The sequence below is a fragment of the Geotrypetes seraphini genome, chromosome 4 (assembly GCF_902459505.1).
Source record: "Geotrypetes seraphini chromosome 4, aGeoSer1.1, whole genome shotgun sequence".
Classification (NCBI taxonomy): Eukaryota; Metazoa; Chordata; class Amphibia; order Gymnophiona; family Dermophiidae; genus Geotrypetes; species Geotrypetes seraphini.
Genome location: NC_047087.1, coordinates 137,336,352 through 137,359,465, shown reverse-complemented (window position 1 = coordinate 137,359,465; position 23,114 = coordinate 137,336,352). Strand labels below are relative to the sequence as shown.

The window sequence follows — 23,114 nt, the reverse complement described above, 5'->3', positions numbered from 1 at the left end:
AGATGGGCCATAGGCCACCTAGACAAGGGTACCCGCTTGTTTAGCTGTCGGTAGTCCAAGGCAATTCTCCAACTGTTATTCTTCTTCAGGATTGGCCACAAGGGTGAGTTGTATGTACTGTTGCAAAGCCTAATGATACCCCTAGTTTCCAGGGTATCAAGTATCTCTTGCATGGACTCATACGAGGCCAAAGGAATCTTATACTGACGTACGAAGACGGGCTTACTGTGGAGATCCGTAGGAATCTTGGTCACATGTAGATCAGTCAGTCCAGTGTCATAAGAATCCACTGCAAAAAGGTCTCGATACTTGTACAACAACTGTGTGAACTGAGCCTTTTCTTCATCAGAAGAGCACGCATCAGCTAGGTCCACTTGTTCCTTTACCATAGCATCAAACTTAGAAAAAGGTTGGTTGGAAGAGATTTCCACTTGGTCCTCAATCTGTTTTTGCAAAGATGAAGAATCAATGGCATTCACCGCTTTGGATTGATCAGACAGAGCTAACTTCCTGGATAAAATCAAAAAATCATTCTCCACTGTTACATGGGAAGTCGATGCATCATATGGCCAAAGGAAGTCCAATGAAATAAGTCCTTTAGGTGAGGTAAAAATTCGGTCCGGTATATCCCCCCCCTGGCAGGGGTCGACAATGGAAGACAAGTTGCCAATGATAGGCAATGTTACCTCAACATCAGGAAAAGATTCACCCACTAGAAAACCCAAATGTTCTCCAGCGGAGAGAAAGACTTCCGTAGGTTGAGCATTGACAATCAATACATGGAAAGCAGAGGTAGGTACTTCAAGACATGGTAAAGCACCTAGAGAAAGACCATGCTCGAGAAAAGAGAAATTTGGGTTGAAAAAGCCAATATCATCGAGCATGCGTTGACCATGTGCCAAACGAAGAGGTAGAGCAAAATCATGCACAAGGCCAGGAATCTTGACGTCTTCAGCACAAACCACTTCACAAACTTGAGGAAGAAGATGTCCAGCCTTCAAACCATCCATCAGGTCCACATTTTCTACCGGGGTGCCTTGCAATCTGCTCCAAAGCACACCGTTCACCAAATCAACATAGACTCCTAGACGAACAAGACATTCTGATCCTAAACACAAGGATGTGTATAGGCCTTTCACCACAGAAAAGTGATGAGAGAAAGTCTTAGAACCCAGGGTCAGCGAAAGGCTACAAACCCCAACAAGAGGCTTGACCCCCTGACCTGGTATAGGTAGGTGAGTAGAGTGGCGCCGAACAAACGGAACTGATGTGGTTCGCTGAAGTTGACAGTAAAAAGATTCACTAATCATGGAGATGTCACTCTGGAGTAGCAGTTGAGCTTGAACTAGGACAGAACCGTGCAGGTGAACATCAACAAACAAGTCAGTATCATCCTGGTGAAGTACAGCCAGTAGACGAGGATGAGAGGTCAAAGAACTGGAAACAGATGAGGTCGGGTCTTGGACAGTCTCTTGAGGTGGATCTGGCACGGGGAACGTAGACTTCAGAACAATCTCCAAATGGTCAGCCTGGAGAACAATGTCAGATATTTGTTCCTTGGGAACGCTGACAATCTCGCGGTCTGTGGGACCCCCTTCTGGAACATTGGCATACCGTAGCTCCAAAATGTGTGGATCCGCTGAACGCAGGAAATTTATTCGAATTGAAGTATCGTTTCGTTCCACAGTACTGGTAACCTGGGGAAGGCGTGTAGTTGGTACCTTTCCAAAAGGAAGGGGACGAGTCACCTGAGCCCAGACCACTTCTTGGACGTAATCCAAAATAGGCCGCAATCTCTTCAAAAGATCGTTTCCAATCAAAAACTCCTCTCCTGGACTAGTGGTAATAATCACTGGGTGTTTAACATTCATTTTGCCTAACTGTAAGGTCAGCCAAGTTTGACCAACTGTCTCAATGTTCTGATGTCCATATGCAACCAAAGACAAATCACTGGGAATAATCGACAGTGGATTCTGGGTACCCAGGGTAGTCTGCAAACGTTGGAATAGTCCCTGAGTGATCAAAGTCACTTCGGAAGCCGTATCAAGTAAACCGGGACAAGACAAAACCTGTTGGAGAAACAAAGGTAAAGTGTACCGTTGACCCATAGGCGTTAACCTACCCAAGAAATACTTGTGTGACTTAATGGAATCCCACGAAGGAAGCCACTCGGTGTTCTCAGATAATTCACTGGATTGTACCAGATCTATGTCTTGTGTAGCATCAGGAGATGTTGTTTGGACAGAAGATACAATAGTGGGTGGAGAAATTGGTTCTCGGACTAGTCATGCGGTATCATTCTCTAACAATTCGGGTGTGTCATCCAGGTCGTCTACTGAGGAAGCATGGGTATCAGTTACTACAGTCTTGACCACTCGAGTTCCAGAAGGCCTGTAACCGATATTGTTATCCATTCTCCTTGAGGTCTGTTCCTTTCTCGCGGGGACAGATGCTGCCAATTGTTTAGAAGTCAATTCCAGGGCAGAAATACGATCCACCACCTGAGCCAATTGTTCCATTATCACACTGAGGTCACTCTGCTTCTGTTGCTTATTGGGCCGTCTCTTCTTCTGTGTCTTGGGTCCATCCCTATTGGGTGGTGCATCAGAAGAGGAAGTCTGGTCTGCTGGACGAGATGAAACAGGTCCTGGAGTGGAAACTACAGAGCTACTAGGTTCCAAAGCAAGTGAATTCTGAACTGCGCATACACTCAGCTTAGATTCCTTAAATCGTGCTTTGGGCACCGGTTTCTCAGATTGGCTTGCAGGAACCCTGACTTTATGATCATAGAAATCCTCGGCTACGGCTAAGATCGATGAGTAAGAGGCCTTTTTCATACCAGCCACAACCACACTCATATATTCAGGCAAGGCTTTTGCAAAGAGAGATCGGAATTCTCCATACTCCAGTTCGTCCTCAGAAGGAGTCCTGTCTGGAAAGAAATGTCGTTTCAGACGGAAAGCAAATTCACGGTGATTTTCTTGGAGTCCACAACGCAAATGGAATGCAGCTTTGCGAGATTCAATGGAATCAGCGTATGTACCATAACGTCTTTTGAGTTGTTGTTCCACCTCTAACACATCCGAAGTACCAGTGATGATGGATCGCAACGTCTCAGAACACTCAGAAGCAAAGGACCAACGGAGTAAACGAAGCTTATCACTGTCCTCTGTCACTGCATAAGTCTCAAAGAACTCATGTATTGAGGCCAAATGTGCTTCAATAGTTAGCTTAGTTCCCTCTCTAAAAGGTTCTATCATTTGTTTAAACATCTTCATTATCTGTACGTGATAGGGTGGTATAGTATAACTACCTCCTTTCTTTTGAGTTTCTTTCCCTGTTTCATTATTGTGCTGTGACCTTTGTGGAGTATGTTGTGAAATGTCTGGTGCTTTGGTGCCATCTGGTGGTTGTTTAGGCTCACTGTAAACTGACCTTACCGGGCGTGGTTTAGAGTCAGAAGGTTCAGTGATGTCACAGGAATTTGAGATAGACCTTACAGGGCGTGGTTGCTGCACTGGGCGGTCAGCTAGTGTCACTAATTTCTCAGGGCAGGGTTTGTTACTAGGCAACAAGTCATCTGCAGTAGAATCAGAACACTCCTGCGCATTCCTGTTCCCACCTTCCCCCCTAGAGCTGTAAAAAGAACGAAAGACTGTTCTTGGAGCTGGTGTAGGAAAATGAAGAGGCGACACAGGGGGAGAGACAGTTTTAATATCCCTCTCACTACAAAAAGTAGCAACCTTGTCTTGTAAAACTTTCACATCAGAAGCTAACGTAGTTCTTTGAAAAGATATATCTTGAACATTCTGGCGCAGAGCCAAATTATCGGCATCTGCCTGACATAACGAGTCAGTTAACTTTGTGACCTGTAACTTACTTTCAGAAAGTCGGTTCTGAGACTCAACAAAGTCCGCTTGTAAGGCACATAATTGCCTGTCAGCACGGGCTGCCTTATCATTAGACAGACGTTCGGTAGCGTCTAACTTTTCACCCAAACAAACATAAGCAGAAGTTACGTCTGCAAGTTCATTCTGCAATCTGGACAAAACCTCAGCATGATTTTTCTGACAAGTAGATAAAGAAAGCTGTAAATCTGCCTTCTGAGCCCGGACAGTATTAAGTTGCGTCACTAAAGATGTACACTTAACACAAGAAATATCCACTGTACTTTTTTTCTGACTTTCAAGTTCAGCATTCAACTCAGAACATTGATGTCGTAACTCAGACATCACCTGATCAAAGTCGGAATGTTGATCTTCACAATTAGAAGCTAACAGTTCAAGGGAATCATTACGAGTCCGTTCTGCTTGCAAAGAATTTTTACAATCCTCTAATTGCTCATATAAATCACTCTGAAGCTGACGTTGTTGAGATAAACTAGCAGAAACAGAAGTTTTAAAAGCAAACAACGCACAGATGAGCTCTGAATAATTTTCTCCTGTAGGCTTAGTACGAGCATGTAGGAGACGCTGCAATACTGAACAGTACGCCTGATTAGAGTCCTCTATATCTGCATGTAATAAACGAACAAGGTCAGAAAAATACACATCAGAATCTGACTGTTTTAAAACTTGCACAGCTAATTTCTGAAAAACATCTTTTTCAAGAGCATGCCACGAAATCTGAGTCTCAGTGTCCACAGACATAGCTACAGTCGTAAATTAGAAACCTAGATATCCCGGCAAACGAGCCCCCAAAATCTGTAGAAGGATTTATGGTTCACTTAGCAGTATTATAAACACGTTACGTCTCTGTTAAGTGGTCTAGAGAAAACCATAACCTTTTATTCAAGTTCAAATATCATGGTCTAATTATACGACACAAAACCCAGGCTAATGAGAAATATCTTTATTATGAAAATAGAAAAATATAATTCACAAGCCAGCTGCAGAATCTAAATATTGTTCAAAATATCTAATTACACAAATGAAACTCAGTACATGATTGTCACAATCTAATGGTTAGACAACTAAGTAAAACTTCTTGTTAAACACACACTATTCCTTATAATAATAATCCCTGATTAACAAATGATTATATTATCACCCAGGTAACTTTTCAACCCTTTACCTTTATCAATAGATTCCTATCTAATTCCCAAGCTAATAAAAGTAATTTCCGTATGCTCACCCTTAATTAGCCTCTCCGGCACAATTAGGTGGAAGAAAACTTCGTGTCAGCTGGAAGACGTCAGGAATACCGTTGTAAAAGTTACACGTGTTGAAAATCCTTGATGAGGCTATAAATCATCAGCAATAAGTTCCGTTTATCTGTGCTAAGTTCAGAACAGTTTTTAAATGTCCGAATTTCTATCTCTTAGGCAGAGAATCACACGAGGTAACTTACAGGTCTAATTATTGAAAGAAAAGTTTACAATTAGAACATCTGTGAGCAGATCTGAGCTTCCCCGGACCTTATCACAGACTAACTAATTATTAATTAATTAGCACCTTTCTTTTCTTGAATCTCATCAGATAACTTCCTCGGACCAATCCAGAAACAGAACTTGATGAATAGCCTTTCTGTATAAAGTATCATATATGCTGGAAGACCCAGGGCCGTTAGACAGATAAGAACAGAATAATTTCTTCAAGATTCACACTGTCCCATTATTAAAGCACAGATGAATGCCCTTGAATAGCAACATTCGGGTACATCCCCATAATGCATCAGGCAGAAACTGTAAAGCAGTGTACTTCTTACTTCTGCAAAATTCATGCTTGAAAGTTGCTTGCAGAGAGAGATTCTTGAAACAATGGTTCAGGCTTGATGACATCATGGAGGCCTAACCTCAGGTGTGAATACGGAAATATCCCTACAATTCTCTTGAATAGGAATCAAATAAACACAAAGAAAGTATTTTATAATTACTTTATTACGAAATAAAAATTATAAAAATTATAAAATACTTTATTCAGTGCGAAACCTGGGCCTGTTTGGCTGAACACAAAGCCGATATTCTGGCTGGAATCGAAGAAAGACACACACGTAGCTCTTCGTCAACAGCTCTCAGTCTCTCTCTGTATTTGGTTTTTATAGCATACAAAAATAGACAAATATACCCTCCATCCTTTTTATTAAACCACAATAGCAGTTTTTAGCGCAGGGAGCTGCGCTGAATGCCCAGCGCTGCTCTTGACGCTCATAGGCTCCCTGCGCTAAAAACCACTATTGCGGTTTAGTAAAAGGGGACCATATTGTAAAATATAGACAGCAGATATAAATTCAGAACTGTGCATAGTAAGTGAAGGGAAGTTTTCATCTCTGGGAATTTACCCAGTTAACTATTAAGTTATTTGGGCAAATTCCTTTGAAAACTGTGGTAATACTGCCTCCACTTTGCTAAATTTAAAATAAAATCATTTTTCCTACCTTGTCTGGTGATTTCTGGTTGCACTTTCTTCTTCTGACTGTGCATCCAATCTTTCTTCCCTTCTATCAGCCTGTATGCTTTCTCTCCTCCACACCTCATTCCCTCCCCCAACTTTTTCTTCCTCTATCACTGATCTTTCTTTCTTTTTTTCTGTTTCTCTTCTTTCCTTCTGTTTCCCTGCCTGCCCCCTTTCTTTCTTTCTCCCTGCCGTTCCCCAAGCCACTGCCGCTGCCATCGGGGAACAGGACCCACCAATTGATAGCAGGCCCCAAAGCCGACGCATGCTCTCCCTGCTTCGGGCCGATCAGTCTTCCTCTCCCCGACGTCAATTCTGCAATCGGAGAGGAAGTTCCGCCCAGCCAGGCAGCGATTGGCTGGCCCGAACTTCCTCTCCGACTGCAGAATTGACGTCGGGGAGAAGAAGACTTATCGGCTCGATAGATTAGATCGCCAAGACAAAGTGAGTCCTGGGTGATCGACTCACTTTGCCTTGGCGAGCTACTGGCGCCCCTGCCTCGGGCCCCCTGTCAGCTCCGGGCCCGGCGGCCCTGCGGCACACCAGGCAACATCTCGCGGCACACTAGTGTGCCGCGGAACAGCGGTTGAAAAACACTGCTCTAGACAGCCTGTAGATTGGTTTGTCCACAAAGGGGTGGAGAGCACAGGCTGCTGCGGTTCTGTGGAGGTATGCTGGGATAGGAACCGGACCGCATGTCTTCCTTAATTCCCCCGAGGGGTCCTGGTGGTCGTGATCTGTGGTGACAGGAAAGGTGAGGCAGTCAGAAGACCTTAAAAATCCAGTTTAATCAGCTCCTGAGGTACTGACCTCCCTGCACTGTGTATTGCTGGCTGCCATTGAAATGCATTGCAGCACATGTATTAGAGCTGTCTGTGTACCTCTGGGTTTGGCGATTTTAGGGGGTGCTGAAATCGGGGGTTTTTAGTGGTTTCCCTGCATGCCCTGGTCTCCTCACCTGTAAATTAGTAAAATTGCCATTTTTCGCGGTTCCCTGCATTTTTAACAGGCCGTTTTCAGTCATAATCGGCACCCATGGTGACCATCTTGGATTTTCATTAAACTTTAAAAAAATGTATTTTTTGGACTTAGAAGCTTCGTTTTTGCTCCAAACTTCGCATGTGGCCTCCTCAGGACAGGATGGCATGGATTCATGCTTAGATGCAGTGGATGGTGGATGGATTCACGGCTATATATCATGTGCGTCGCGGGCCGCAAGGGGGGGTGAGACATGTGCGGATCCCGTACTCCCCTCCTCCTGAGAGGCCCTAATGACCGTTAATTCCACCGGAGTTGCAATTGCTGCATCCAGGGCACCTAAGCCTTTGTGAAATGCAAGCACAGTTCTGGGGAAAAGTCTCAATCTGCTAATCTTGTGAAATCTGAGATGCGGTGACTGTTTTTTTCCCCCAGAATTTATGGATCTGAGCTATCTAGCTGTATAAAAAAAGAAAAAGGAGCCTTGCCTGTTTCTCCCACTCAGGCTCCAGTGCAACAGTCTGTTCCACCTTTGGATGCCAGCATGTCGATTTGTTCCTTTGCTGGGGTACCAGAAACCAGGCGGCTCGTCCCCGCCCTTGCTTCTGCTTCAATGTCTGTGTCTTTGCTGTTGCCTGTTTCTTCGGTGGAATTAGCAGATGTGGCTAATTTAGTGGATCTGGGTGATACCCAGAACAATGAGTTCCGAGACCTTGCGGATCGCCAGGCTGTGTGCCGGCTCTTCAAGACTAACCGCCTGCCCGACCTTATTTCTGGGTCACTGTAAACATGGAACCTGGTTTCAAAACACGTGGTTCAGGTAGAATGTACAGTTCTGAGTTCTGAGCCTCCACTGTCAGCCTCCTTGCTGGACAATGCGGTTTTGGTGGAAGTGCTGTTAGAGGTCTGGGAGTCCCTGGAGGGTTCCCTTATCCTTGGACCATGGCAAAGTTGTATCCCATGGCATCAATCACCTAGCGCCTGGTCCTGTTGATGGTGGATTCAGCTGTGGCTCAGGTCGTAAGCGTACCTCTTTATCCTCAGATGGAGGAGTTGTCCTGCAGGATGTTCAAGACAGATGAGTGAATTTTGTTCTCCAGTGTCTTTTTGTTTCCGCTACGGCGGGAGTGCGAGCTGCAGGGGCCACTTCCTTGTGGCCTAAGCATGTCTGAATTTTTTTTTTTTACAGACGCACTCTATGGCATCTTGAACTAAGCTGGGAGCTTCTTCAGTGTCTGCATGGCGAATAATTTGGATTCACCAGGGTTCAGGTGCTCCTTCAGCTAAAGGCTGCGCTGAGCAGGTTCCCTTTTAAAGGTTTGCTCGTTTGGCCAGGGATTAGATGACCTTATGGCCAATGTTCAGGACCGTAAGCCTGAGGTGCTCCCTGGCTCTAGACCTCATCCGACCAGGGGTGTGGGACAGCTGGATTTTCGGCCCTTCCAGTTCACCGGACCTCCGGAAGCAGGACAGCATTTCAGAGATTCCTCCAGTCCTCGCTTTGGAGGTGCAGCGCACCAACAGTCTTCCTACTCCCGGCCTTCTGCTCCTCCCTAGAGAAAAATATGATGCCAGGTATCTGGCGGGGCCCCCCTCGGTTTGGGGGGCGGTTCTCGGCCTTCCTTCCAGAGTGGCAAATGGTAATCTTGGACCAGTGAGTCCTCAGGGAAGGCCTTTGACTACAGTTTTTCTAGCCTCTGCCGGAATTCTTCCTGTCCCCTCCTGTGGGCACTCCGGACAAGGCCAGCAAGGTGCGAGCTACGGTGTGCAGGTTGCTGGATCTGGTGGCTATAGAGCCTGTCCCAAAGGGAGATTTGAGCTCCAGGAGATACTCAATTTGCTTTATCATGCCAATGAAGGACTCTGAAGATTGCAGACCTATTCTGGACCTGAAGTCTGGTTCCATACTGGCAGGAACCAAGTGTTTCTGATGGAATCCAGGAAGCTCAAGTGTCGAAGTGCAGTTTGGGACATGTAAGCGGCTCCAGCCCCAATGACCTGGCAGTATCTGCATGTATTGGGTCTCATGGTGGTGACCACAGTTGTGATCCCTGGGCAAGACCTTGCTTCCGTTCTCTTTAGTTGTCCCTTCTGTCTCGGTGGAATCCTCAGCGAGATGTGCTCGGGGTGAAGTTGCCATGGTTGGCAACAGCATGCAGCTGTATGGTGTGGTGGTTGAGCCTTGTTACTCTGTACAGAGGGCTCCCTCTGCGAGTCTGGGTGACCCTGGCAATGGACACGAGTCTCTCCGGTTGGGGAGCAATTTGCCAGTCTGTGCCGGTCCAGTGTTAGTGGACTGCATTGGAAAGCAGATGGTTGATCAATCGACTGGAGATGCGAGCAATCCTTCTGGCTCTGCTGTAATTTCAAGGGAATCTTCATGTGTTCTCAGACATTGCACCGGCGGTTGCCTATGTCAACTGTCAGGGAGGCATAAGGAGTCCCCTGCTGAGCCTGGAGGCTCGGATGCTCATTGTCTAGGCGGAGAAGCATCTGATGGCCTTGTCCTTGACTCATGTGGAAGGAGTGGACAGTGTGCTGGTAGACTTCCTCAATCATCAGATTCTGGACGCGGGAGAATGGTTCCTGTCCGGGCTAGCATTCAAACCCATAATTCGTCAGTGGGGTCGCCCCGCCTATGATCTGATAGCATCCTCGGGGAACTGGAAGGCAGACAGGTTCTTCAGCCGCTGATGAGAGGTTGGCAGGGCAGGGCTCAATGCTCTGGTTCAACCGTGGCCAGAAGGGGAAATTCTGTATGGCTTTTCCCCATGGCCTATGATAGGGCACATTCTGCGCCGGGTGGCATCTCACGCAGGTCCGGTATTCTTAGTGGCCCCGGCCTGGCCCAGCCATCCTTGGTACACAGACTTGGTGCGGTTAAGCTCCGTGAGGGTTCTGCGTCTTCCTTGCCATCAGAGATTGCTCATGCAGGGCCCGATAGCCCTTCAACTTCTGGACCGCTTTGGTCTTGTGGCTTGGTGCTGTACGTGCAGCCTTGAGGGCTAGAGGCTTCTCTTCTGATGTTGTCGCCACGCTTTTTCACGGCGAGAGGAATTCACCAAGGTAGGCCTTTGCGCAGGCCTAGAGGTGCTTTCTGGCTTGGTGTGCAGGGGTTCACGTGGATCCTTTGGCTCCGTCGGTGGCGCATGTTCTGGCCTTCCTGTAGGCTGGCCTCAGGAAGAGTCTGCCGGTTTTTTCATCCGTGTCCCCATTGCAGGACTGTCGTGTTTGAGTCCCTCTTCTCTCGGGGGTTCTCTGGCGTTTCCCCCAGATGTTGTACACTTCTTACGGGGGGGGGGGGGTGCAGGGAGGCTCCAGCCTCCCTTGAGACTGCTGTGGGATCTAAATATTGTTCTCCACTCGCTGTCTCATCTGCTCTATGAACCCCTGGATGGGATTTCTCTGAAAGATGTTACCATCAAGACCGCTTTCCTCGTTGCGGTCACTTCTGCAAAGGGACTGTTGGAGCTTCAGGCTCTATCTTGCAGGGATCCTTTTCTCCGCATCATGGAATCTACAGTTGTTTTGAGGACTGTCTTCTTTTCTTCTACCTGTGGTTTCCGCAGTCCACGCCAACCAGGTAGTTCGACTACCCACTTTTGTTCTGTCGGGTTCCAAGTCTTTGGATGTGCGACATCTTCTTTGAGATACCTGGAGGTCATGCATGCCTTTCATCTTTCAGACCCTCTGTTTGGCGGGCCCCACACGTCGGGGTCAGCCTGCTTCCGAGGCTACAATCTCTCGATAGCTCCATGCTGCCATTTCTGCTGCTTATGTGTCAGCAGGGAAGAAGCCTCCCTTTGGGATGCAGGCTCACTCTACCAGAGGACTAGCTTCCTCGTGGGCTGAATCCCATGCAGTCTCGCCTGATGTGCTTTGTGGGGCAGCCACTTGTGCCTCTTGTCATACTGTTCCAAGTTTTCTAGACTTGATGGGGCGGCCAAGCATGATGCAGCTTTTGGGGCTTTAGTCCTGGCAGCGGAGGCATCGGTCCCCCCTGATGTATTGTGAAGCTTCCAGAGGTTGTTATACAAAAATGAAAAATTAGGTTACTCCCTCTGTTAATCTTCCTTCTTGTAAATATCCTCTGGAAGTTTCAAGTTTAATTATTCTTAATGAATCGCCTATTTTAAATCACTAAGCGATGTACAAAGCCTTAATACATACAGATTGATACCTTAATACATACAAATTAAATATTAGTGACAATATAAAGTAAATTTTGTAAATAGTAAACATACTTAATTACATACGCTTCACACCCGCCCATCTATTTTGTCTGATTCACAGGTTGCCTGCCAGTAACTGGTAAGTTGGCTTTCTATCTTTGACTAGCCTCACTAAAATTTCCATGAGTGTCCTTTTATGTAAGCTTATGGGGTTTTAAGGGTCCTGGGGTGGTGCCCCATCTCTTTAGACTGTGTATTCTTTAGTGATCTGTTACTCAGTTTTGCAGGTGAGAAATGTTACAATTTCTTATTATGCTACCTTGGCCTTTTTTGGCGTTCGTTGATTATGTATTTGGTTATCATGAGCAGTATTGATTTGTAGCGGGGGAGTCCCAACACCCCCCTCTCTTTTTCTTGTGTGTTGTGTTTGTATTAGATACTCCTGGCTTTGCTACCTACTGAGCTTCAAGGGGAGTATCCCCACAGGTGACCTTGCAGATGCAGAGGTTATTTCTAAGTTCTGCAGCCAAGGCTGGAATAGATGCACAACCCACCGGTGAAGCTTCCAGAGGATATTTACAAGAAGGAAGATTAACAGAGATGAGTAACCTAATCTTTCATTCTCCTCTTGATAATATTTTTGATAATGACCAAGTCATCCAATTGCAGGATATTGGTATACAGTGCTCCCCTGCGAATTCATGGTCCGTGATTTGTGGTCCCAGGCATTCGCGGTATTTTCCAACTGCGAATGACCGGGCAGGAGAGGGCAGCCAGAGAGGGCAGCCGGAATGCCAGCAAGTGAAGAAAATCACTCGCGGTATGCTCCGACTGCCTCTTCTTCTACTAAAGTCGGGCCTCACCAATCAGGCGCTGCTTTGACACGCAGCTCCTGATTGGTGAGGCCCGACTTTAGTACAGGAAGAGGTGGTCGGAGCATACCGCGCGTCTCCCCTGCTAAAAACCGTATTCACAATTTTCAAAATTCGTGGGGGGGGGGGGGGTCCTGGAATGGAACCCCTGCAAATATCAGGGGAGTACTGCAGTGTTCTCCCCAGAAATTTTTTCCAGACAAGTGGCAAGAAAAAGTAAACGGGTGGGGCGGGATGGGGAAATTTGGTGGTGCAGAAAATTAACCCCTTCTTTTACTAAGGTGCACTAGCATTTTTAGCACGCGCAAACCCTGTGCTACGCGGTAAAACTAACGCCAGCTTAACGTTTCAAGTTTATTCATATTATTTGATTGAACGCTTTTCCAAATTACAAAGCGTTGTACAAAAAATAAAAATATGATTTTAGAGAAATCACTTATACATAATACATTGATCAGACCTACATGGGTAATTGCTTTTTAAAACCACGGGAAACAATAGGAAAGAGGGAAGGAAATACAATTTTTTGAAGAAAAAGTACATATAAAGGAAGTAAGGGAGGGTAGAAGAAGAAGATTGCTGGCAGAAGTGGGGTCAAATAAGAGAGCTATTGGAAATCTTGTTTTGGAGATGGCAGAAATTGTTATATTTTCAATTAAAGGCTTCTTTAAAAAGAAGGCACTTTAAGCTACTCTTAAATTTCTGCAAATCTTGTTCAAGTCATATATATAAAGGAAGAGAATTCCAAGTCATCGGAGCTGTTACAGAAAAGATAGAAGCACGGCGTGTTCCGATAATTTTCAAGGAAGGAATGTTAAGGGTAAATTGTGAAGATGATCTAAGAACTCTCGATGAGTTATGTGGAATCAGAAGCCTATCTATAAATGCCGGTGTGTTGGTCTGTATTGTCTTGAAGACTAGAAGAGCTATTTTATATGTAATCCTATATGTTATTGGCAACCAGTGAGCTTTTTGCAGTAAAGGTGTAACATGGTCAAATTTTTTTGAGCCTGAAATTATCTTTATTGCTGTGTTTTGTATAAGGTTTAAAAAAGGGAAATGCGTTAATGAAGTCATTAGGTTCAGTCTAGCCATTTATTTCTACATGAATTTAAACAACTAAAAAAAATGATAAATATAGCTCATCCAGTCATACAAGAAATGGCTGTACAGCAGAGGTGCCCACACTTTTTGGGTTTGTGAGCTACTTTTAAAATGACCAAGTAAAAATGATCTACCAACAATAAAATTTAAAAAAACCACAAAACACACTATACGCAGAGAAAATATTAATTATCATTTATATTCTGCGGGTTTTCAAAGAGGTCAAGGCAGATGACTTTATGCAATGTCACTTCAGGAACAACTATACAAAAATAGACAAATATACGCTCTCCCCTTTTACTAAATTGCGATAGCGGTTTTTAGCGCAGGGAGCTGCGCTGAATGCCCTGTGCTGCTCTCGACGCTCATAGGCTCCTTGCGCTAAAAAACACTATCGCAGTTTAGTAAAAGGGGGGCCATAGTGCAAAATATAGACAGCAAATATAAATTCTCAAAACAGACACATTTTGATCACTAAATTGAAAATAAAATCATTTTTCTTACCTTTTTATCTGGTAATTTCATGAGTCTGGTTGCACTTCCTTTTTCTGACTGTAAATCCAATATTTCTTTCTTTCTGCCCCTCCCCTTTTCTTTCTGTTTCTCTTTCTTTCTCTCCCCCGCCTGCCTGTCTTTCTTTCTCTCTCCCCCTTCCTCCTCTTTATTTCTGTCTATCTTTCTCCCCCTGCTTCCCTCTTTATTTCTGTCTTTCTTTCTCTCCCACTGCCTGCCTATTTTTCTTTCTTTCCTCCTCTCCCTGCCTCCCCCCTAAGGCATCACGCCGATTTCTCCACTTCCCCGATTTTTTCTCTCTCCCTGCCCCCCAAAAGCCACCATGCCGATTTCTCCCTGCTTCCTTGAGCCAGGCCTGGCGTGTACAAGCGCCGGATCCACAAGCCTTTACCTCCGATATCAATTCTGATGTCCGAGAGGAAGTTCCAGGCCAGCCAGGCAGCGACTGGCTGACCCAGAACTTCCTCTCCAATGTCAGAATTGACATTAGAGGTGAAAGCTTGTGGGTCCGGCGCTTGTACGTGCATGGCCTGGCTCGGGGAGACAGGAAACATAGAAACATAGAAATAGACGGCAGATAAGGGCCACGGCCCATCTAGTCTGCCCACCCTAATGTCCCTCCTCTACCTTTGCCCTGTGAATAGATCCCATGTGCCGATCCCATTTGGCCTTAAAATCAGGCACGCTGCTGGCCTCAATCACCTGCAGTGGAAGACTATTCCAGTGAAAAAGAATTTCCAGGTGTCACCTCGTAGTTTCCCGCCCCTGATTTTCCACGGATGCCCTCTTGTTGTCGTGGGACCCTTGAAAAAGAAGATATCTTCCTCCGCCTCGATGCGGCCCGTAAGATACTTGAACGTCTCGATCATGTCCCCCCTCTCTCTGCGCTCCTCAAGAGAGTATAGCTGTAATTTGTCAAGCCGTTCTTCGTATGGGAGATCCTTGAGTCCCGAGACCATCCGGGTGGCCATTCTCTGCACCGACTCCAGTCTCAGCACATCCTTGCAATAATGCGGCCTCCAGAATTGTACACAGTATTCCAGGTGGGGCCTCACCATGGATCTATACAATGGCATAATGACTTCCGCCTTACGGCTGACGAAACCCCTTCGTCATTTGGGCACCCCTGGTCTACAACACCTTTAATTTCCTTTTGCAACCTAATAGTTGGATCACTAGGTAATAAACTCATAATAATTTCTGTCTTCTAATTGTTGCATAACTTAAGCCAATGTAGTTATTCCTATCTAAAATCATGATTCCTCCACCTTTGTCTGCTGGCTTGATTACTTTCTGCTCATTCGTAGAAAGGGAAGTACCTGCCAATCTCTCAGATCTTGATAGATAAGGTTTTCTTCCTAAAATTTTTTCAAGATTTTGTATATCTCTTATCACACATTTATAAAATGGTATAATTAGGACCAGGTGGAACCCACTTGGGTTTTTTCTTAACAACCGATCTATCTATGGTTTATTCTTATTATTTTTAATTCTTTATTCAGTTTTTAAACTACAGATTAGAGAATGACACGATGACAAAATTCATCACCGTTCCCGTCCCCGCGGATAACCGCAGGAAAACATCTTCATGTCATTCTTTAAGGAGAGAGGAAAGAATCAGAGTATAATTGGGCACAACCACTGACCCGCAAGCTTTGCTTTGAAGAATGCTGGTGTAGAAAGACCGAGGATGAAATAGACACTAGAAAATGACATGGGATTATTTCCCGTGGTTATCCGCGGGGACGGGAACAGTGATGAATTTTGTCACCATGTCATTCTCTACTACAGATGTGCACAATAATTAATACTCTTACATATAATATTAAAATTAAAGCACATTAAACTTAAAATAATTTATAAAAAGGAAAATTATTTCCCCCCACTCTTCCAACAATAAATAAATACCTTCAAGAACAATCAATTCATACCCTTTAAACCAACTCCAAAACATACCCCCTCCCCCACCCTCCCATCCTGGATGTGTATGTTTACAACCAATCTATCTATGGTTTATTCTTGGTCTGACACAGTACTGTTTTATTACATTACATTACAGATTTCTATTCCGCCATTATCTTTCGGTTCAAAGCGGATTACAAAAAGTGTTATGGAAGAAGGGTTACAACGTTAGATCAGAGAAGGTTTCCAAGAGAGGGAAAAGTAGGATCTGGGGTTAGGGAGGGGATGGTAAGAGGGGGGTTAAGCTTTATCATGGTATTAAGCTTTATTAAGGGATTTCTTGAAGAGTATAGTTTTTATTTCCTTTCTGAACATCTTGTAGTCTGGGGTTGTTGTCAATAGGTTGGAGACTTGGTTGTCTATCTTCGCTGCCTGAGTGGCCAGTAGTCCGTTGTATAGTTTTTTCCGTTTTACTTCTTTGATTGGGGGGTAAGTGAATGGGGTGTGTGTTTTTCTATGCCTGGTAGAGGTGGTTTGGATGAGGCGGTCGTTTAGGTAGGTTGGGCTGTCTCCATTTATAGTTTTAAATAGTATACAGTAGAATTTAAATTGTATTCTTTCCTGGATTGCAAGCCAATGAGAATTGATGAATGCCTCAGTAATGTGATCATGTTTTTTCAATGAATAGACGAGTCTCAGAGCTGTATTCTGAATTGTCTGTAATTGTTTAATCATTATTGAAGGGCAGGGAAGATAGAGGATGTTGCAATAGTCTAGGATACTTAGGATTAGAGATTATACTAGGAGCTGAAATTGTGTTTTTTCGAAGAATTTTCAGACTTGTCTAAGGTTTCTCATAACTGCGAAAGATTTCTGTATTGTTTTGTTAATTTGTGGTTGCATGGTGCAGCCTCTGTTAATAGTCATACCTAGAAGTTTTAGGGTGGTTTGCAAAGGGTTGTTGATAGAGTTGATTTCTAAGTTGGTTATGGTTGGGATTTTGTTATTTCCTAGGAGAATGAATTTAGTTTTGTCTGGGTTGAGTTTCAGTTTGTGGTCTTCCATCCAAATCGTAACTGTAGCTAGAGTTCTGTGTAGTGTGTCTGACATTAAGAGCATTAGTTGGTCGAAAGGAATGAGGATGATGATGTCATCAGCATAGCTATAAGAGGATAGGCCTTGTTTGTTCAGGTAAATGCCAAGAGAGGCTGTATATAGGTTGAAGAGAGTAGGGGACAGTGGGGACCCTTGTGGAACGCCGCAGGGGTTGGACCAAGGTTTGGATTTTTCTTTGTCTGATTTTACTTTGTATGTTCTGGATTTTAAGAAACCTTAAAACCATGAATATACTTTATCTGAGATGCCTATTGAGTCCAAGATTTGCAGTAGGATGTTATGGTCTACCAGGCCAAATGCCGCCGTCAGGTCCAACTGTAAGAGCAGCAGAAGAAAAAACATTTTTTTTCCAGTGCTGAGGTGTTGTCTTGCTGTGTCGATAAGGGAGCCTAGTAGTGTCTCTGTGCTGAAGTTAGTTCTGAAGCCGGATTGCGTGGGATGGAGTAAGTTATGGTCCTCGAGATAGTTGGTGAGGAATTTGGCTACTAATCCTTCTGTTAGTTTGATATATAGAGGTATTGAGGCTATTGGTCTGTAGTTGGATGAGAGGTCTGTTGGTCCTTTTGGGTCTTTTAAGATTGGGGTGATGATGATTTCGCTGAGGTCATTCGGGAAAATGCCATCTGTGAGCATGGTTTGTATCCAGTGTAGGAGTAAGGTACGGAACTTAGTGCTCGCTGATGACAGGAGATATGGCGGGCAGTGGTTGAGTTTACATGATGCGTGGCTGTACTTATTGTAGAGTTTGTTGAATTCGGTCCAATGTATCTTAGGGAATTGGGACCAAGATCTGTCTGCAGCACAAGATTCATTTTCTGTGGGGAGTATTGTGACTTCGAGTAGGTGGGTTGGGTTACTAATGAGAGTAGCTCTGGTGTTTGTAATTTTATTCTTGAAGTGTTCAGCTAGGAGGGAGGCTGAAGGGGAGAAGTTATTGTTAGTGGTCAAATAGGGTATGGTGTTAGTTAGATCTTTTAATATTTTGAATAGTTTTTTGCCAATAATCTGAATTTTCCTTTTTTGGGAATTTTGTTAGGACAATTTTGTTGAGGAACTGTTTTGTTGAAGAAAGTTATTTTGTTTGTTTGGCACAGCAGTGGAGACTGGGCTGAAGAGCAGTGCTGCATCCATGCTCAGCACTGATTAAGCTGCTCCACACCAGCTGTGAGCAAGCCAGGAGAAAGCTGGTGTAAGTTTCTGTTGGTGCTTTCTTTTTGCTACAGGGAAACCCAGTGACTTTCAGAATTGGGGTAGGATCCCCGAAGAGCTAGGGTTGGGTCTTTGTGGGTGCTTGCAAAAGCCATTATAAAAGGGGACCCAGCAATTCTGTGCCCAGTCTTACTAGGCTGGAGAGTTGCTGCTATGTAAGAAAGCCAAGCTTACAATACTTCATTTTTTTTAAAGTGTGATTGTGTGAACTGTTTTGTAAAGAGCCTGGTGAAGAACAGGACTATATTGGTAAAAGCCCAGGTCTGCAGGAAGACATGGAAAAGTGTTTTTCTTTGTTTGTGGGGTTTTTTTTCTTTCTGGTTTGAAGCTGTGTGAAGCTGCCAGAATAGTGACTGAGCCTGTGTTACTTACCTGGGACAAAACCTTAGTTTATTTACTGAACTATAACTGGTTACTATAACTGCTTTTGAAAGGAGGAAAGCCAGTGTAGTAGTTTTTGATTTTGATTTTTGATAAATTAAACCATTGATAATTGTCTGAGCAGGTGTTGGCTGTTTATTGTTTGTAGTGAAGCCAAGGTACCTGATCACCTTTTGGGGTCTCCCCCATTGGGAGCCGCGCCAGGGACGTGCTGCCACCTGTCGGTGGTCCTCCACAAGCTTTCTGAGGCCCCGGCAGGTGACAGTGCCCAGCTCAGCCTAGCAGCTCACAGGAAAATACTTCCAAACATTTGTTAGCCTCAAAATAAAGCTCTCAGGCTCAAACTTAAAGTTCACTATAAAGGGAGAGACATACAAATACCCTTCAAAACAAAACTCTGTCTTCTCTGGAGGCTCAGAGATTGGGGCAAAGGCACTACACATATCTCTTATTGCATTTCAATGTCCATGGGAAAAACCTCCGGTCCTACCAGACTCTCTTGGGTATCCATGGCTTCCCCTGGGGTTCCTTCCCAACTATCAAAGGCAGAAGCAAGCTCCTCTGCATCCACCATCTGCCACTCTGTACCTTCAGACCACCGGGCAAAGAGAGAGTGGCTAGCTCCCTCCAGGCTTACTCTCTCCCATTTGCCTCTACTCTGCTTGCCCCCCCTGATGTTCTGCCCTGCCTCGTTTTAAGCTGTGGAGAGACACTCCCCCTCAGCCTAGGTGGGGGAAGGGCCTTCCACACACAGGCTTGTTCCATCTGGCTAAGTGTAGGTTCCTTTCCAGCCTTGACTCTTGTATGAATAGGCTGCTGGAAAGGCAGTAATCTTCTAGCAGGCTTAGGGACAGGTTTAAACTGTGCACAGGTTTCCTGCTTCAACTTTTCCTGCCCTGCCTCTTCTGACTTCCCTTCAGTGCCTAAGCAGTAGTCAGCTAACTCTGTGGTGTGTGATTCTACTTGGTCAGCTCTCTTGCATAGGGGTATAGTGTATTTCTTCCCTATCCCTGTGGCAAAACCCGGACCAGACTTGGGTTTGTCATAGACAAAACCCAAAATGGACTTGGGTTTAATAATAATAATAATAACTTTATTCTTCTATACCGCCATGGTCGAAAGACTTCTAGGCGGTTCACATTCGAAGAAGGCTAGACAATCAGCGAAGTACAGGATGCAAGAAGAGAGAGGTTACATAAGAAATAGGTAGAGGAGAGCAAATTACATCAAGGTAGATAGAGGTTTGTCACAATACGTTCACCTCTCAATACCATCTGGATGCTTTCTCCAGGTGTGTCAGCCACTTTGGCCAGTCAGTTTTGCAACATCTATTCTCCTAAATTGCCAACTCTCCCTCCATCCCTTTCTGGTTAGCTTGGAGGTCACCCACATGTAGAGAATATTCAGCCTGCTTGTCCTGGGATAAAGCACAGTTACTTACCGTAACAGGTGTTATCCAGGGACAGCAGTTAGATATTCTCGCAACCCACCCACCTCCCCGTGGTTGGCTTCTTTGCTTGCTATCTGAACTAAGGACACACTGAGGAGACACATTCCCTAGGCAGGGCGGGAGAGGCACACGCACATGCGCAAGCCTGAAGGTCTTCAAGCAAGTCTGCTTGCGAAAACGTCCACTAGGGGGCTCCGTCGGTGACGTCACCCACATGTAGAGAATATCTGCCTGCTGTCCCTGGATAACACCTGTTACGGTAAGTAACTGTGCTTTACCTACTTTCCCTTGAGATATGAAAAGTACATAGTGAGCCTGAAAGCTGTGTTATAATAGCTGCCAGTGAAGACTCTTATTATTACAGGTCTACTTTTGCTGTGGATGGAGAAACCTGTAAAATGAACAAAGAGGTTGAGCGTGTGCTTCAGGATTTCCACAAAGCTGGTAAACCTATTGGGTATGTATACACAACTTTTTATTTGTCTGTGCATGTTACATGTTTTTGAATATATGTATATTTCATATGTCCTTGTTACTTTTCTGTTACTTGTAAGCATTTGGTATCGCATTTTTTATCTTGTGTTCATCTGGTACATGCATATACCTTATGTGGTAGATTCCCATGTATCTCAGGTGCTCATCTGGTATGCGTGTACGCTTTGTAAATTACAAGTTGTAATAATAGATGCTATCATCTGGCACTTTATTTCCTAAAGAGGCAACTATACCAAGCAGAGAGTCTGTGATGGAGATCAAAATCTTCTGAAGATTTCTGAAAATACGAAGTATTAAAGCAACACTATTACAAAGATTTCCCATACAAAAAAGGCTTATTGATTCCTATAATTCTAAATCTAAAAACATGTATTCAACTTATTCTCTTCACTTACTAGGAACATCTTGGGGTTTTGGGTTTTGTTTTTTTTTAATCATTGAAGACCCCTTACTCTCTCTAGGCTCCTTCTTTCAGGAAAAATGTTCAGTATTAGGAAATCATTCTTATCATTGACCATTCAATCTTGTCTTTCTCCCAAACATAACAGAGCACCCTTATCATCCTGACTGATGCATTTTTCCAGGTCTTGCCACATCTGGATAGGTAGAACGTATGTTTCAGCCATCATGCTGTGTCTTTCTTCAGAGTATGCTGTAAAGTGTGCGATTTGCCTTTATATATAGTGGGTCCATAAACCTGATTTGCTGGGGCTTGCGGTGATTGAGACAGGAAAGTCTGTTGGTTATGAGTTTGAATCTTGGCAGGAGAGTCCAGCGGTCACAAATGACGCCAGCTGCTGAAGACTAAGAGAGCACACCCTTATCATCCCTCCCTCTCATATCTGGTCTTCCATCCAGTTACAGAATTTTCCTTGACTAAAATTCTTGCTTCGTTTTCTGCTTTTACACAGGCCAATGCTTTTATCTCCATTCTCCATCAAGTATCCATTCTGGCCTCCATCCATTTCTCTTTTGTCATCAGCAATAGACTATCTACAGGATTATTTCCATTTTTATGGAAGCAAGCACATTTTTGACAATGTTAAAGCAGCCATCTTTGGATCACCATTTACCCTTTATCAATCGACTGATCTCCAATCTTCCTTTTGCTTCTAAAGTTCTGGAGAAAGAAGTACAATTACAACTTTTTTTGGAATAAACAAGTGTGCTCCACCCAATCTGACTTTCAATCTGGCTACTGCACAGAAACCTTTCTCTTTGGCCTCCTAAATGAACTCAGATGTAAAACTGAGTTAAATCAAATAACAATTATTGTCTCCTTTTGCCTCAGCGCAGCCTTTGATTTAGTTGACAATTTGCTTCTTCTGAGCCATACCAGTTGCACCTGGAATACTTTCTAAAGCCATAAGAAGCTCTCAAAAAGAGATAAAAATACAAAGACCCATTCCTTTGTGCCCCTGGAGAGAGATGTAATTGAAATCTTTTAGGAAAAGGTTTTATCAGAATGTTATGCTTACAACCCCCATAGCTTTTTACCAGCTCTATACTATATGAGCATGCACTTGTGGAATATCATGCACAGTGTGATGGAGTTGACGCTCTCCTCCAGGAGAAGCTGGTAAACTCCCCAAGCTAGAGACAAAAGAGCAGGATTTTAGAATGTATATGGTCAGAGCAACTTGCATTTTCAATATGGCATGCAGATCCTTCACAAAAGGGGTTGATGTTCACAGATTTATATGGCTTTAGACTAGAGAATGACACGGGGATAAAATCTGTCCCCGTCTCCGGCCCACCATCCTCTGCACCGCCCCGCCACTGCCATCCCTTTCACCGCCCCGTCACCGCCACTGCCATCCCATTCACCACCCCGTCACCGTCCCCGCAACATCTATATAAGCCTTAGTACTCTAATATTTAGCTTATTCCGTTCTTATAAATCAAAGTTCCTGCTGCTGAACTAGAGAAAGAGATTTATAAATTTATAAATTTTTATCAACACAACTAATATACTACTTTATCCTAAAGCAAAAAATAAATAAATATATAGAATTTTTTTTCTACCTTTGTTGTCTGGTTTCTGCTTTCCACATCTTCTCATTCAATTCCTTCCATCCACTGTGTGTCTTCTCTCTGCGTCTTCCATTTGCTGTTACTGTGCCTCTCCCTTCACCCTCCCCCGATTGGTCTAGCACCCATCTTCTTCCCTCCGCTCCCCCATAGTCTGGCATCTGTCTTCTTCCCTTCCAGCATCTTCTCCCCACTCTGTCTTCCACATTTCCCTTCAGGGTCTGTTCCTCTCTATTCTCTTTCAATGTCTGTTCTATTCCTTTCCTTCACCACCCTTCCCTCCTTTACCATCTGTTCCTTTCTACCACCCTTCAGCTCCTCTGGCGTGGCCTATCTATCTACCTCCCTCCCTCCCTCTTATTTTCGTGGCACGTTACAATGTAATTTGTGCAAGCCGCTGGAGCCTGCGAGCTCGGTCCCTGTCCCATCCCCACAAACCATCTCGTTTCTGTGTTCCTCTTTTCTCCATTTCTAATATCTCCCCTATGTATCTGTCATT

General features: G+C 44.4%; 1 protein-coding gene across 3 annotated transcripts in view; it reads left to right on the top strand.

Annotated features, from left to right (window-relative positions):
* The window catches only part of GATD3A (glutamine amidotransferase like class 1 domain containing 3A), a 158,123-nt gene that overhangs the window by 84,986 nt on the left and 50,023 nt on the right, over positions 1-23,114 (top strand). For all 3 annotated transcript variants that reach the window (XM_033941461.1, XM_033941460.1, XM_033941463.1), the window contains one exon: positions 20,454-20,546. In XM_033941461.1, the coding sequence (XP_033797352.1) occupies positions 20,454-20,546 (93 nt within the window). The remainder of the gene's footprint in view (positions 1-20,453; positions 20,547-23,114) is intronic.